This window comes from Cyprinodon tularosa, unplaced genomic scaffold, assembly GCF_016077235.1.
Source record: "Cyprinodon tularosa strain WSP-4 unplaced genomic scaffold, ASM1607723v1 ctg538, whole genome shotgun sequence".
NCBI lineage: Eukaryota > Metazoa > Chordata > Actinopteri > Cyprinodontiformes > Cyprinodontidae > Cyprinodon > Cyprinodon tularosa.
The window spans coordinates 97,107-111,795 of record NW_024039272.1 but is presented as its reverse complement, the minus strand read 5'-3'; the positions used below and the strand labels follow the sequence as shown (position 1 = coordinate 111,795).

At 43.7% G+C, this 14,689-nt stretch overlaps 1 protein-coding gene across 1 annotated transcript in view; it reads right to left on the bottom strand.

Annotated features, from left to right (window-relative positions):
• Positions 1 to 14,689, bottom strand: part of LOC119796137 (collagen alpha-6(VI) chain-like) — a 73,848-nt gene that overhangs the window by 8,610 nt on the left and 50,549 nt on the right. Inside the window, exons 24-32 of the mRNA XM_038304553.1 lie at positions 9,469 to 9,519; positions 9,306 to 9,341; positions 9,165 to 9,227; positions 9,020 to 9,082; positions 8,859 to 8,894; positions 8,736 to 8,772; positions 8,642 to 8,653; positions 4,398 to 4,882; positions 1,954 to 2,035 (exon numbers count right to left, since the gene is read on the bottom strand). Of these exons, the coding sequence (XP_038160481.1) occupies positions 1,954 to 2,035; positions 4,398 to 4,882; positions 8,642 to 8,653; positions 8,736 to 8,772; positions 8,859 to 8,894; positions 9,020 to 9,082; positions 9,165 to 9,227; positions 9,306 to 9,341; positions 9,469 to 9,519 (865 nt within the window). The remainder of the gene's footprint in view (positions 1 to 1,953; positions 2,036 to 4,397; positions 4,883 to 8,641; positions 8,654 to 8,735; positions 8,773 to 8,858; positions 8,895 to 9,019; positions 9,083 to 9,164; positions 9,228 to 9,305; positions 9,342 to 9,468; positions 9,520 to 14,689) is intronic.

Below are 14,689 nucleotides of genomic sequence, written 5' to 3'. Positions count from 1 at the left end.
AAGAGGCTGGCTGTTCACAGAGCTCAGTGTCCAAGCACATTAATAGAGAGGCGAAGGGAAGGAAAAGATGTGGTCGAAAAAAGTGTACAAGCAAGAGAGATAACCGCACCCTGGAGAGGATTGTGAAACAAAACCCCTTCAAAAATGTGGGGGAGATTCACAAAGAGTGGACTGCAGCTGGAGTGAGTGCTTCAAGAACCACCACACACAGACGTATGAAAGACATGGGTTTCTGCTGTCGCATTCCTTGTGTCAAGCCACTCTTGAACCACAGACAGCGTCAGAAGCGTCTTGCCTGGGCTAAAGAGAAACAGGACTGGACTGCTGGTGAGTGGTCCAAAGTCATGTTCTCTGATGAAAGTAAATTTTGCATTTCCTTTGGAAATCAAGGTCCCAGAGTCTGGAGGAAAAGAAGAGAGGCACTTCATCCACGTTGCTTGAAGTCCAGTGTAAAGTTTCCACAGTCAGTGATGGTTTGGGGTGCCATGTCATCTGCTGGTGTTGGTCCATTGTGTTTTCTGAGGTCCAGGGTCAACGCAGCCACATACCAGGAAGTTTTAGAGCACTTCATGCTTCCTGCAGCTGACCAACTTTTTGGAGATGCAGATTTCATTTTCCAACAGGACTTGGCACCTGCACACAGTGCCAAAGCTACCAGTACCTGGTTGAAGGACCATGGTATCCCTGTTCTTAATTGGCCAGCAAACTCTCCTGACCTTAACCCCATAGAAAATCTATGGGGTATTGTGAAGAAGAAGATGCAATACACCAGACCCAACAATTCAGAAGAGCTAAAAGCCACTATTAGAGCAACCTGGGCTATCATAACACCTGAGCAGTGCCACAGACTGATCGACTCCATGCCACGCCGCATTGCTGCAGTAATACAGGCCAAAGGAGGCCCAACTAAATACTGAGTGCTGTACATGCTCATACTTTTCATGTTCATACTTTTCAGTTGGCCAACATTTCTATAAATCCTTTGTTTTTATTGGTCTTCAGTAATATTCTAATTTTCTGATATGATGAATTTGAGATTTTCATTTGTTGTCATTTGTAATCATCAAAATTAAACAAAATAAACATCTGAAATATATGAGTTTGTATGTAATGTATGAATATAATATACAAGTTTCACTTTTTAAATGGAATTACTGAAATCAATCTACCTTTTCATGATATTCTAATTTTATGACCAGCACCTGTATATATTGCCTGACCTGTCTTTGGACTAACATTGGATTCAGCCTGTTCACGACCTTTGATCCGTCTCTTGACATCGGCTTGGATTTCCCTTTGGTACCTCTTCAGTCCTCTGATCCTCTGCCTGGACCTCAACACCGGCCTTCTGATTTTCCTTCCAGATACTCCAGCTCTTCCTCATCTCCTGGCTTCTGCTCATCCATCTGCTCTGATTCTACTCCTGGAACTCTCTGGAGTTCTTTCTCTGTGGAGAAATAATCCGTCTGGAGCCGCTCCTTCCTCTGGGCTCACACTGAACTTAAAAACCAGGTTTGTGGCTCACATGCTCGCTATCGTTCCTCATCAGTTTTTTGGTCACTAACCTGAATTTCTACCTCTACAGAGATTCCAGTCATCTTGTCCAAGTTGACAAGCCTCAGATCCCTGAAGAGTTAATAGACACTTCTTTGAAATCACTTCAATTCTGTCTGCCTGAATTCTGGGTCCTATATTCTGAGTTCTGACACTTGGCGGCATTGGAAAAAACCAGACCTGTGTTGTTCTGAATGTCATGAAAAGATCAGATTCAGGTTGCATGTGGGCAAAAAAAAATCCAATTTGGATCACTTCAGAAACCTTTGATGAGTATAAATGGTGTTCAAGGAGACAGTGTGTAATCAGTATGTTGTAGGATGGAGAGACTGAAGAAAAACATTCAACATGAGAAACGGTTTTAAAATAAAGTTCTTGAGCAGGAATGAAGCTACTTACCATAACAGATGGTGCAGGTCTTGACCCGCTCCAGGTCTTGCGGACGTGTCAGAGCGAAGATGGATCTACCAGACGCATCAGTCTGCAGGGAGGAAACGGAAGCTGCTGTTATCTTCAGCTCATTCCGATCCGAGAGACAAATATGATTGAAGCTGAATCCCTAATAAAGCAGTGGTTTAAACCTCTGCCACTAGATTCCACTAGATTTTGGCCATGTTCTCTAGATCAGTCAGGTTTCTGGGCTGTCACTGAGAAACACTGAGTTTAAAGGAATAGTACACCCAAAACATGGTTAGCCTTCATTTTCTACTCACCCCCATGCTGAACAACACCCTGGAGTACTTTTTTGATATCTCAAATGCATCTGGAGATCTGGGAGGCTTCTTGCTGTCTGCTGACATTCAAATAATGGAGGTCTATGGCGCCCGAGGCAGAAAGGTCCATAAAAGTCCACAAAAAACGTGTCAATATTCCTCCATACTGCTCGTCCAATGTATTCCAAGTGTCCTGAGTGGGTAGCATCCAGAATTTACTAGAAACAAAGTCATTTAGAATGTTTTTAGAGCATAAACAGTAGTGTATAGGATTTCCTAGAAGCGCGTTCACGAGTCTACGGAAACCGCGGCAGACCAAACCAGATGAAAGTGCGCATTCAGCTCGGCAAAGAACTCATGCTCTTCCTCAACACTGAAGTCCTCAGACATTTTTTCTTTCGTTGTTTCTTTCTTTGCACAGGTAAACAGCACATTTCTTCTTCTACGCTTGCATTATCGGCAGAGCAGACGCTGAATGCGCACTTTCATCTGGTTTGGTCTGCCGCGGTTTCCGTAGACTCGTGAACGTGCTTTTAGGAAATCCTATACACTACTGTTTATGCTCTAAAAACATTCTAAATGACTTCGTTTCAAGTAAATTATGGACGCTACCCACTCAGGACACTTGGAATACATTGGACGAGCAGTATGGAGGAATATTGACACGTTTTTTGTGGACTTTTATGGACCTTTCTGCCTCGGGCGCCATAGACCTCCATTATTTGAATGTCAGCAGACAGCAAGAAGCCTCCCAGATCTCCAGATGCATTTGAGATATCAAAAAAGTACTCCAGAGTGTTGTTCAGCATGGGGGTGAGTAGAAAATGAAGGCTAATCATGTTTTGGGTGTACTATTCTTTTAATACCACTCCTTGGTTATCCTGGTTGTGTGCTACGGTTCATTGTGATGCTGGAAGACCCAGCCTCCACCCATCTTCGGTTCAATCCCCCTGTCCGAAGTGCAGAAAAACACTCCCAAAGCATGATGCTACCACCCCCATGCTTCACAGTATGGATGGTGTTCTCGGGATGGTTCTCATCATTCTTCTTCCTCCAAACACGGTTAGTGGAATTATGACCAAAAAGTTCTATTTTGGTCTCATCTGACCACATGACTTTCTCCCATGACACCTCTGGATCATCCAGATGGTCACTGGCAAACTGGAGATGGGCCTTGACAGGCAAGCACATTTCTCCCGTCTCCCAGGTTCACCACCAATCACATGGTGAAGTTTTTAGACGACACCACGGTGGTGGACCTCATCACTCCATTAAAGACATTTCATCCCAATGCTGCGTGTCCAGAGCCCGTAACTTCATCAGTGACGAAGAGGCTTCACAGCATTCAATGCAGGCCCAGCAGGTTCTGCAACAGCTTCTTCCCCACCGCCATTAGACTGAGAAACTGTTGTATAAAATCGGGTTTGAAGAAAAAAAAAGGCGCTGAATGTCTACGTGGTTTAAAGCAGAGGACCCTTCCTAGCCATGCATGATTTCAAACCATGACGTCTTTGTGTATTACCAACAGTCACCATGGAAACGGAGATCCCAGCCTTTCTCAGGTCATTGACCAGCTCCTCCAGGGTACTTCTGGGCTGATTTCTCACCTTTCTTAGGATCGTTGAGATCTCACCAGGTGAGATCTTGCACGGAGCCCCAGTCTGAGTCTTTCTAATGATTGCTCCAGCAGTGGACATTTTTTCACCAAGCTGCTTGGTTATTTTCTTGTACAGTTTAATATCTATTGTCTTTGAACAGCTCTTTGGTCTTGGCCATGTTAGTGGTTGGATTTTAACTGATTGTATGGGGTAGACAGGTGTCTTTATGCAGATAACTGCCTCAAACTAGTGCATCGAATTTAGGATAATGAACGGAGTGGTGTGGAACATATTGAAGGCAGACTGACATGTCTTTGAGGGTCAGAACTCTTGCTGATAGACAGCTGCTGGAATGCTTATTTACAGCTGTATCATAAAAATAAATAGTTATAAACTCATATTTTGTGATTTCTGGATTTTATTTCTAAGTGGGAGAACTTGCAAAATAGGTCAAAGTTCTTTGTGTTCTCTTTCAGACCAGCTCCTCTCATCATCCCAGTATTCTGAGCAGGCATCAGAAAGTCAAACCCACCTCCAATGCTTGACTGATCTGCTGGCTGTTCCTGGCAGAGATGACGGCAGGGATGATGTTCAGCGCCTGGTACTCCATCATCGCAGCAACTATATCCTCAGGGTCCTGTGACTCTCCGCCGGAGAAGAACACCGCCACTTTCCTTATCATGTGCCCAGAGCGGACACGCTTGAAGACATTTCGGCCCACGAACAGCATGGCCGCACCGAGGTGCCGCTGTTCTGCGTTGCGTTCTCCAGGGAGATCCTCTATGTCCATTAGAAGAGTTTTCTTGCTGCGGTGCTTCTGGAAACGGATCAGGTACTTGGTGGATCTGCTGTATCCCACCACAGAGACACGAGCGCCCACTGGACAGTTGCTCTCAGCGATGGTGATGTTCCTCAACATGGACAGCATGATCTCCCTTTGCCTGTTAAACTCGAAGCCAGTCGTTAAGTCTAAAGCGAAGACCAGCTCTGTGGGGTAGGCCGGACACTGGATCGGACCTGAGGGAGATCATGATGAAGAAAATGATAAATTAGCCACATTGTATCCTTTTTCAACCATAGACAGGTGGATCAGAGGGAAAGTAGGACGCCGTCAGCGGTGGGCGGTTCGCTGCTGGCCTAAAATCAGTCAGAAACACTAACCTACATTCATAAGCTAAACATTTAATTTTCCTCTTTCCAACTGTATTAATAATCCAAACAATCCATTCTCCATCCATTTTAGCATTTCTCTTGGCTGCGCTGCTTCCACTACATTTATGTGGTTGCTACATATTTTGTCGAATCAGATTTCAGCCTCTGTGTGTTGCTATGGCAATGAAATCTGCCCAGGGCCTTTGGAATCAGCAGCGGCGGCTGGTATTACCTTAACAATAGTAGCGAAGACAGTTTTTTTCAATCAGATTTAAAATTTTCCCCACTGGGCCAGCTAGAGGGCCCGCCCCTAATGTCACCATTTTCTGGCCTCTGATTGGTCAGTCTGAGCAAAATGGTTAAAGCTAAGTTAAGCTAGTGACAATCGGAATTTTAGATTCATTTTTGTTCAAAGTTTTTCTGGCTTAAATGGCTGAAAGTAAGACTTCCTGCACAAAGACAGAAGGATGGATTTAGTTTATAAATAATCAGCATCTCTGATGAGTGTGATATATTTTATTTTCATGCTTTATGCTCTATTTCATCTGGTAATTAGATGCATATTGAATCTGAACGGCTCCTGATGATGTAAATGTGGCGGAACTGCGGCCTGCAGCCCCAAACCCTTTACAGGAGAACAGAAGACCTCACCTATTCAGCCAGGCCAACTATTCCCTCTAACGACCCCCCTTTCAGAGACATAGACAGGTATGGGGCATTGCAGGCTAACAAAGAAGCCAAACGACCCCCATTCCAAAGGGGGGGACCCGTTCATCCGTTTCTATTTGCATGTTTTCTAAACTAAAACCAGGCTTTGTTGGGCTGCTGGATAAAACCTGGAACTAAACGCTATTTCTGACATTTTGATTTGAAAAAACTTCCTGGATGGAAGAGAAACGTCTTGGAAACAAAGTCCAGTGGAGTTATTTTAACTTTTTTGGACTGACTATGACCTGGATAACAGGGCGTCTTCAGCAGCATTATGAAGTGTTATTTAAAGAGTTTGTCCAGAGGGATCTCAGCTCAGGAAAAGAACGGGAGAGAAAAAACTTTAAGCAGGAAACACAGAGCTTTCCTTATCACAGTGCTGTGACTCCACTGATTGAACAGCAGAAGGACGCAGCTTATTAAAGCGCCAGTTTCTGCACAATTCCTCAAAAATTTAACATGTTTTTATAAAGTTTAGTTTATTAAATTATTAAAGTTCTTAACCAATGACGCATGTTAAAAATAATCATTTATTTGTCATTAAATGTGCAACTGGGCGTAATGGTGCATTCGGATGCGGTAAAGGAAGGGTGTAGATTTTAGGACATTCTCGATCTCAGTCTCTTCATTCAGGGAAATTTTGACCGAGCAAATTTTTGAGTTTAACAAAGCAACATTCTCATTTAAAAGAAGGATCTTATAAGTATATTGATTTTTAAGTACAGTGTTTGCCACCGTCTTCCAGCATCGATGAACAATATACATTGACCCGCATTGACTCATGGGTGTTGGGATCTGGAGGTCTGTCCACTTTCTCCACCAGAGGGCGTACAAGATCTCCTGGAGCCGGAGCTGATTGCACCACCTGTCGCTCATCTGCTCATCAGGAGATCAGTATTTACGGAGGCAGAGGACGTCTCTCCAGTGCCAGAGTGTTTGCCGGTTACGGTTAGCAAGCCTGAGCCAACCAGCCTGTCTAAACCTCTGACTCCGTGATAGCCTGAACCTGATCTGTTTTCTGCTCTCTGCTTCCTAGATTGAACCCGCCTGAAACCTGAAACCCTGAAGAGTTACTCTGCCTGAATCAGCCTGTCTGATCTCTGAAGAACCCTGGAGAATAATTCCTGTCAAAGACCTGCCTGCCGCTCTCTGAAGAAACTGGAAGGGAAACTCAAAGTCTGTGATCTGCCTACACTCACACCAAGCTCTGCCTCCGCCTGGCCCTCAGCCTGCCGGCAGCCTCTGGACCCTCAAGGTTCCCCCCCCTGAGCCGCTCTGCTCAACCCCAGAACAGATACAGCTCTGCATACACTCATCCTGCAAATTACCTGGACCTCCACTAACTCCTCTGTCCCCCTCTGCAGTGAACCCAGTAGTGACCTGTCCTGGACCTCTTAACTCTGTGTGCATTTCAGAGTCCACTCGTGAACAGACGAGTTCCCCTTAGGATCTGTTTATTCATTGTATTCCAACTTCTCAATAAACCTTTGAACTTTTATCCTGCCCCTGAGTGTTCTGCATGTGGGTTAGGCACCTGAAGCCAAACATGACAATGGGAAGTAGAGGAACACGATGCTATCCCTTTCCTCTAACTTAGTTGCCTTCCGATTGTAAAGCTTTCATCACTAAAACTATATTTACCTCTAGAAGCAACTTAATCTCTCCATGGGACATATTTGTTTCACTTAAGGCACGCTGCAGTACAGGATCCGGGGTATCCTTCTTTGTCATCCATTTCCCTTGAGTCATTGCTGGTCAAAGCAGATTGGCCAACTTGGACAGCAACGGTGGATGATGGTGGCAAAAATGAATATATTTGCCTTCATATAACCCAAAATAAACCTTGTTAAACTGAAATGTCTGCACAATTGGGTACAATTTCATTCCATTCAAGACAAGAGCTCCATCACTTCCTGATACCTGAGAATGTCAAAGGAACATCGTAGTACTGTCAATTAATTGTTAATTACACTTTAGATCAGTTTATTAAATGATAACTCATATCTCCATATTAAACCAGTCTTCACTTGATATGGTTTTGATAAAGCTTCTAGTTAGAGTGGCTCAGGTTATCCTGAGCTATCTCTATAGTTCTGCTGCTATAGGCTTAGACTGCTGGAGGACATAGGGACCCCTTTCTCATCATTCTGCTTCATTCTGTCTCTATTCTCCCACTCTGCAGAATCTGGGAGAATCTGTTCAATCTCTAACGTTCTGCTCTCTCTGCTGTTTCTCATAGTAGCTTCATCTGGTCTGTTCCTGTTTGGCTGTGACTCCATCCTGGAGAGAAATATCAGCTGTGCTGCTGCCATCAACACCTTTGTTTCTAGATGTTGGAGCTTGGCCTGTTTTCCAGTGTAGTCCTGTTTCTCTGACTGGGACTAACTGGATGTGCTCTCTTCATCCTCTGGTATGGGAGCTGGCTCGGAGCTCGTCTGCCTGGCTGTGTGTTTCCTGGACGGGGCCGCCTGTGGAGCTGGCTGACAGTTGCCTTTTGTATCTATGCTTCTTTTTCTATGTCTGCTTCTGTCTCCTTGAACCCCGGTCGGCCTCAGCAGATGGCCGCTCACACTGAGCCTGGTTCTGCTGGAGGTTTCTTCCTGTTCAAAGGGAGTTTTTCCTCTCCACCGTCGCTACAAGCATGCTTAGTGTGAGGGATTGCTGAAGAGTCAATGAGTCGAGGCAATCAGCTGGTTTTCCTTAGATAGAAAACTTTGAATCAATCTGACTGGATGATCTGGTGAACTGGAAAGTGACCTGAGATGACATGATGTGAATTGGAGCTATAGAAATAAACTGAATAGAATTGAATTAATGTCATGCTGAATGTAGAATACACATATAAAGCCCTTAATTATCAAGCTCTATCAAACTTCACTGGTTTGGTTCCAGCTGGTAAAACGGAAACATACGTACCGTGACAGCAAACTGTGGAGGAAGAAGAAAAGGAGATTTAGATTCTAACTGCAGGTCTAATCTTTCTAGTTCTGGATTCTCTGATTTCACCTACCACAGTTTTCTCTGATGTAGGTGATCAGTTCGCACTCCTGAAACAAAGCAGACATGTTTGTATTATTATCCTTCCTGTTCCTTCTGCTAACGTTAGCAGAGTGTGGATTTAAGGACGACTTACAGATTTTTCCCTCTTTCCAGGAGGACCTCGGCCTCCCTGCAGACAGACGGGGGAACAATAACTGTTAGCTTTGGTTCTCCTGATCTCCAGCGGATATTTCTGCCAGACCAGTCATGTTACATGACTGATGCTGCCAGTGAGGGACAGAGGCCTAAACTCACTTTGTGTCCAGAATATCCAGAATCTCCATCCTCTCCTTCTTCTCCCGGTCTTCCTGAGTTCCCCTATAAACCCAAACAGACTGGCTGATTTTACAGTAAAGTTTCAGGCTGTTGCTGTAAAATAATCCAGAACCTAAACACTCACAGATCGACCCGGGTTCCCTGTCCTCCCAGGAAAACCGCTGCCTCCTTTATCACCCTTCTCACCCTGAACAAACAGAACAGGCCGTGACTTTCCTGGACTTCAGGATTTTTTTCATTTTCTCTGCAGGAATCTCAGACTCACCAATGGACCAGGATAACCAGGAAAACCAGAACTTCCCTGTGGAGAGAAACCAGTCGGTCATAAAACTGTGGAAGTTTTGGATGAAAGCAGCTGATCTAGAAGAGTAGAAAACTCTTCAACGAGGACTTTTGGAAATGAAAAACCGATCCTGGGTTTGCTCTACCTTGCTCCCCGGACGTCCTTTTGATCCCTCACCATCCGGCCCATCCTGACCCTGAAAACATCAAAAAGGAAACATTTAAAACGTCCGGCCATCACAGGGTGACACTCTGGAGTAAAAAATGTTGAGGTATGTCTGTTTTTAGCCTCACAGGCTCCAAACGAAGGTCAGGAGAGATAAAAATGAGTCACACAGCCTCCTTTATAGCTCGAAGGTGAGGATTGCTGTTATTAGGAAATCTATCTGGCCAGTGAAAGATAGATAAACCTAACAGGGAACAGCCTTCATGAACTAATGTTTTCCCTCCAAATGTTCAAGTGTGAGAAAGTTCTCTATGCCGGGGTTGGGTCGGCTCCAGGGCCGTCACTAGGTTTGAGAGACATGGGTGGCTTAGCCCCTAGGTAAGATATTGCGCGCACAGCGCGCGCCGAAATTTTTTCAGTGCACTTTCTAAGGCGCTGTCTATAAATTCATTATTTTAAGAGCAACATACCTGGGAAACACTTCCCTCACTAATGCTACTTCACCAACTAAACTACACCAGTTAAAATGTGCTAAATTACAAAGAGTAAATGGTAGGTGCCATGCATTACTGCATAAATGGAAGAAGGCAAGTGGTTCGCCACTCATCATAATGGAAACCTTCTACAGAAGACAGTTGTCTAACCAACAGACTCCCAACATCTTCATAAACCCTTAACCTGGCCATTCATCTTTCCCCATCTCCCCTGCACCCACAACCTGTCAGGAACCCCTGTCTGCTTTGCAATAACCCTGTTTCTGTGTGTGTGCTTGGTGTGTGTGTGTGACCTGGACTTTGGCATGTCTTTCTCTACACCTGGCACAGAGAGAAACACATATATGTGAGGAACTTAACAATAAATGCAGCATTATCTTTGATAGATTTCTGCTTAATCTAAAGTTTAACCACAAAATACAAGTTGCATAAATGGACAGTAGGCAATAGGCAATAGCATCATTGCAAAGAAGGATATCCTTGAGACTTTTTCACATCAGTCTGACAAAGTTTTAATGCAAATAAAGGAAGTATTTTTAAGTACAATGTATTAATGAAAACACAAAATCAACAGTATATGAAACGTACAACTTAGAACTATAGTCAACCCAAGGAAGCACTACCATATCACACAGTGTCGCCCTATCAGACTGGTGGCACATAGATATGGGAGAATTATCCTGCCATAATGCAAGAGCACATAACTTCAATTAGAGAAAATAATTTCATCTTCTTGCACTCAAAACTTATAATGCTCACACTCAAAACATGCGCTCTCTCTCAAATATTTTCTCTTCTCTCAAAAATCTTTGTTTCTTCTCTCAGATTTAAACAGATATTTTCTATATTATCACAGATATTTTTTCCTCTCGCTTGCCTCCATCTCCGCTCTGCACGGGTCTCAGTTACGCTCTGCTTGCGGATTTGTTTTGCTCTCTCAGACTGCAGTTGGATCGTTGCCTAGCAACCTTTCCAGCCAATAGAACGACAGCCTCGGAAAAGGTGCGCTTGTTTAACCCTACGGAGTGTGCCTGTGCTACTACGCCACTTATAAAGCGTCAGCTGAAACTGCTATTTACAGTAGTTTTGTGGCTGATTGTTGTTTAGAAATAGAAAACCTGGTTTCATTTCTTAGTTTTGCCCTGGATTTTGTAGCGTTTGTGGACGCTACGTCGCTACTTGATCAAAACAATAACGTCGCTACAGGAAAGTTACTTGATAAATAAAGCAGCGACGCTACGGTCAAGCTACTTGAAAATGTAGTTAAACTAATAGCTTCGCTACATGTAGCGGCGCTACTGCCCATCACTGCTCCTGTGACAAAACTATTATAATGATGCTAGTAGGCTACAACAACATCGTGTTTTCCCACACCACTGACTTTGTTCACCATGGTAACGTAATTCCTACTGAATCAGACAAGCTATTAGGCCTATATTGTCTCTTTCCTCACTCCAGGTAAAGTGAAGAAAATGTAAACCGCTGACATCAAATGGCAAACTCACCGTATGTATCTGCACGCAACCATAACTTTCCTAATCAAGCTCGATGACTGTGTGGAGATTCAAAGGGCGCGCTGTTGCTGCACTGCACAGCTGCTATGGTCCAGTTGATGGCCGTGTACCACGTGACGTGACGCTGGACGCGGAGCCAATGAAGGAAATGAATATCCTAACGATATTAATAATTGTATAAATAATTGTGTTTGTAAATAAACTAACAGGAACTTATCTTCAGATTAACTTGCCTTCTTGGTGGCTCGTTTTCAGTGCTTTACTGCAATTGTTTGGGGTTATATGGAAAAAAAATCAATAAATAAAAAAATAACAATAAAAATCGCAAAATAATTATGGGGTGGCTAATACCAACGAAGGGATGACTTCAGCCACCCTAGAATAGGTCTAGCCACGTCCCTGGTCGGCTCCCCTGGGGGGAGTGTGTGTGTTGGGATGTTTGTAAGTTATATGTATGTGCTGAGCTTTTCGCAGTGACAGAGGACCTATCTCTCCATCTGAAGATATTAAATAAATTTGAACCTTATTTCTTGCAATAAATGCCTCTTCCTCAACTTCCAAACTCCACAACACCAACCACCTTCTGGAGATTCCACCAAACATTGCCAGATGCTTTACTTCTTAAGCTTTTAATTAATGATAACATAGCTCCACAATTATCTGGGGCACAGCCAGGCGCGGATTTAGGAAATGTGGGGCCCTAGGCAAAGACAGGCAGGGGGCCCTCTGAATGGAGAAGACATAAAACAGCCCCATTCTACAGATAGAGAAATGTTAATAGAATAGACATCCATGATCTGTTCTAGGTTTTGTCCCTTTTCTTCTTGTTTTCCTCTCTATGTTTTGCTCCTTCCTGTAACCCAATAACCCCGTCCTTCTTTTCACTGTAGACAAGCCATGATCTGTTCTAGGTTGTGTCCCTCTCTTCTTGTCCCTTTTCTTCTTGTTTTCCTCTCTATGTTTTGTACTCAGCTGACTTTTCATGCTGTCTCTAAAGGAATGAAAGATTTTTTCCAAGCACTAAGCTCACTTAGCTGATTGCTCCTTCCTGTGTTTCCAAAAAGGCCAAAGTAAATAACCCAGTCCTTCTTTTCACTGTAGACAAGCCATGATCTGCTTATCTGTTCTCCATTTTTCATTTGGATGAAATAATAGCTGCATGAATCATGACAGCAGACAAGATAGAGGAGAGCAGGAGGCGGGGTTACCAATCTACTCGCTCTGGAGAGCAGGAGGTACCTCTCACTACACGATGCCATTTTTTAGCCCCGATACCTGACTGCAGTATCGGCCGATACCGATACCATCTGTTTGAAATTGATGCGTGTGTATAAATGAAGAACTGCAGACTGCATGGCTTCATGTCAAGCTGCTGCCTACCTTAGTGAAGCAGGAAAAAGACTAAAACAAAGTGAATCCAGTAGATGTCACAGTCTTGGTTTTGTTATGTTTATTTAGAGTATTCAGTTTTACTTTGCTCCTTGTTTTAGTGTTTAATTATTATTTTGTTATTTTCTTGTTAGTTCCTGTCTTCCAGGTTTTCCATTTGTTGTCCTCTGCTGCCCTCTTGTGTCCTCTTTCCTTAGCTCTGTTTTCTGCTCTGTTCTCACCTGTTTCCAATCCTCTCGTTAGCCCTCTCTTTGTCTCTGTCCCCTTTAAAAGCCTCCCTCTTCAGTTCCTGTTTGCTGGACCCTCGTCTAACGTCTGTCTGCTTACCTCGTCTCTCCCTGGCTCCTAGAGTTTGGTTTTCCCCTGATGTCTCCTTGGTTCTGGTTTGTTAGTTATTTTTTTTGGATTTTTTGATTCCCGCCTCTGTACCTGTGAACCTCATTAAACCCACCTAAATTCACCTCTGCCAACTTGCCTCTGCTTTTGGTTCCTCAATCCAACACCAAATCGTGACAGTAGAACTTTTTATTGCCTACCTGGAATGGGTGACAATTGTTGAAGAAACTGTTGGCTCTCAAAATGATATCGGTGCCCTATTGGTTGGTACTCGCCGATACTGATACCTCCATTTTAGTGCTGGATCGGGGCCCCGACCGATACTGTTACCGGTATCAGTGCAACACTAATAATGACATTTATGGACTCCCGGATGTATACCTGGTTGCGCATGCACAGGACAGATCGGGTTGTGACGGACGGAATCACCAATCTACTCGCTCTGGAGACCAGAGTTCGCTGCTTTTAGCCGTTGTCGCCAAAGTCTCCAGTAGCAGAAAAAGTCGCTAGATTTGTTAATGTGCATACAGGTGCTGGTCATAAAATTAGAATATCATAAAAAAGTAGATTGATTTCAGTAATTCCATTTAAAAAGTGAAACTTGTATATTATATTCATACATTACATACAAACTCATATATTTCAGATGTTTATTTTGTTTAATTTTGATGATTACAAATGACAACAAATGAAAATCTCAAATTCATCATATCAGAAAATTAGAATATTACTGAAGACCAATAAAAACAAAGGATTTATAGAAATGTTGGCCAACTGAAAAGTATGAACATGAAAAGTATGAGCATGTACAGCACTCAGTATTTAGTTGGGCCTCCTTTGGCCTGTATTACTGCAGCAATGCGGCGTGGCATGGAGTCGATCAGTCTGTGGCACTGCTCAGGTGTTATGATAGCCCAGGTTGCTCTAATAGTGGCTTTTAGCTCTTCTGAATTGTTGGGTCTGGTGTATTGCATCTTCTTCTTCACAATACCCCATAGATTTTCTATGGGGTTAAGGTCAGGAGAGTTTGCTGGCCAATTAAGAACAGGGATACCATGGTCCTTCAACCAGGTACTGGTAGCTTTGGCACTGTGTGCAGGTGCCAAGTCCTGTTGGAAAATGAAATCTGCATCTCCAAAAAGTTGGTCAGCTGCAGGAAGCATGAAGTGCTCTAAAACTTCCTGGTATGTGGCTGCGTTGACCCTGGACCTCAGAAAACACAATGGACCAACACCAGCAGATGACATGGCACCCCAAACCATCACTGACTGTGGAAACTTTACACTGGACTTCAAGCAACGTGGATGAAGTGCCTCTCTTCTTTTCCTCCAGACTCTGGGACCTTGATTTCCAAAGGAAATGCAAAATTTACTTTCATCAGAGAACATGACTTTGGACCACTCACCAGCAGTCCAGTCCTGTTTCTCTTTAGCCCAGGCAAGACGCTTCTGACGCTGTCTGTGGTTCA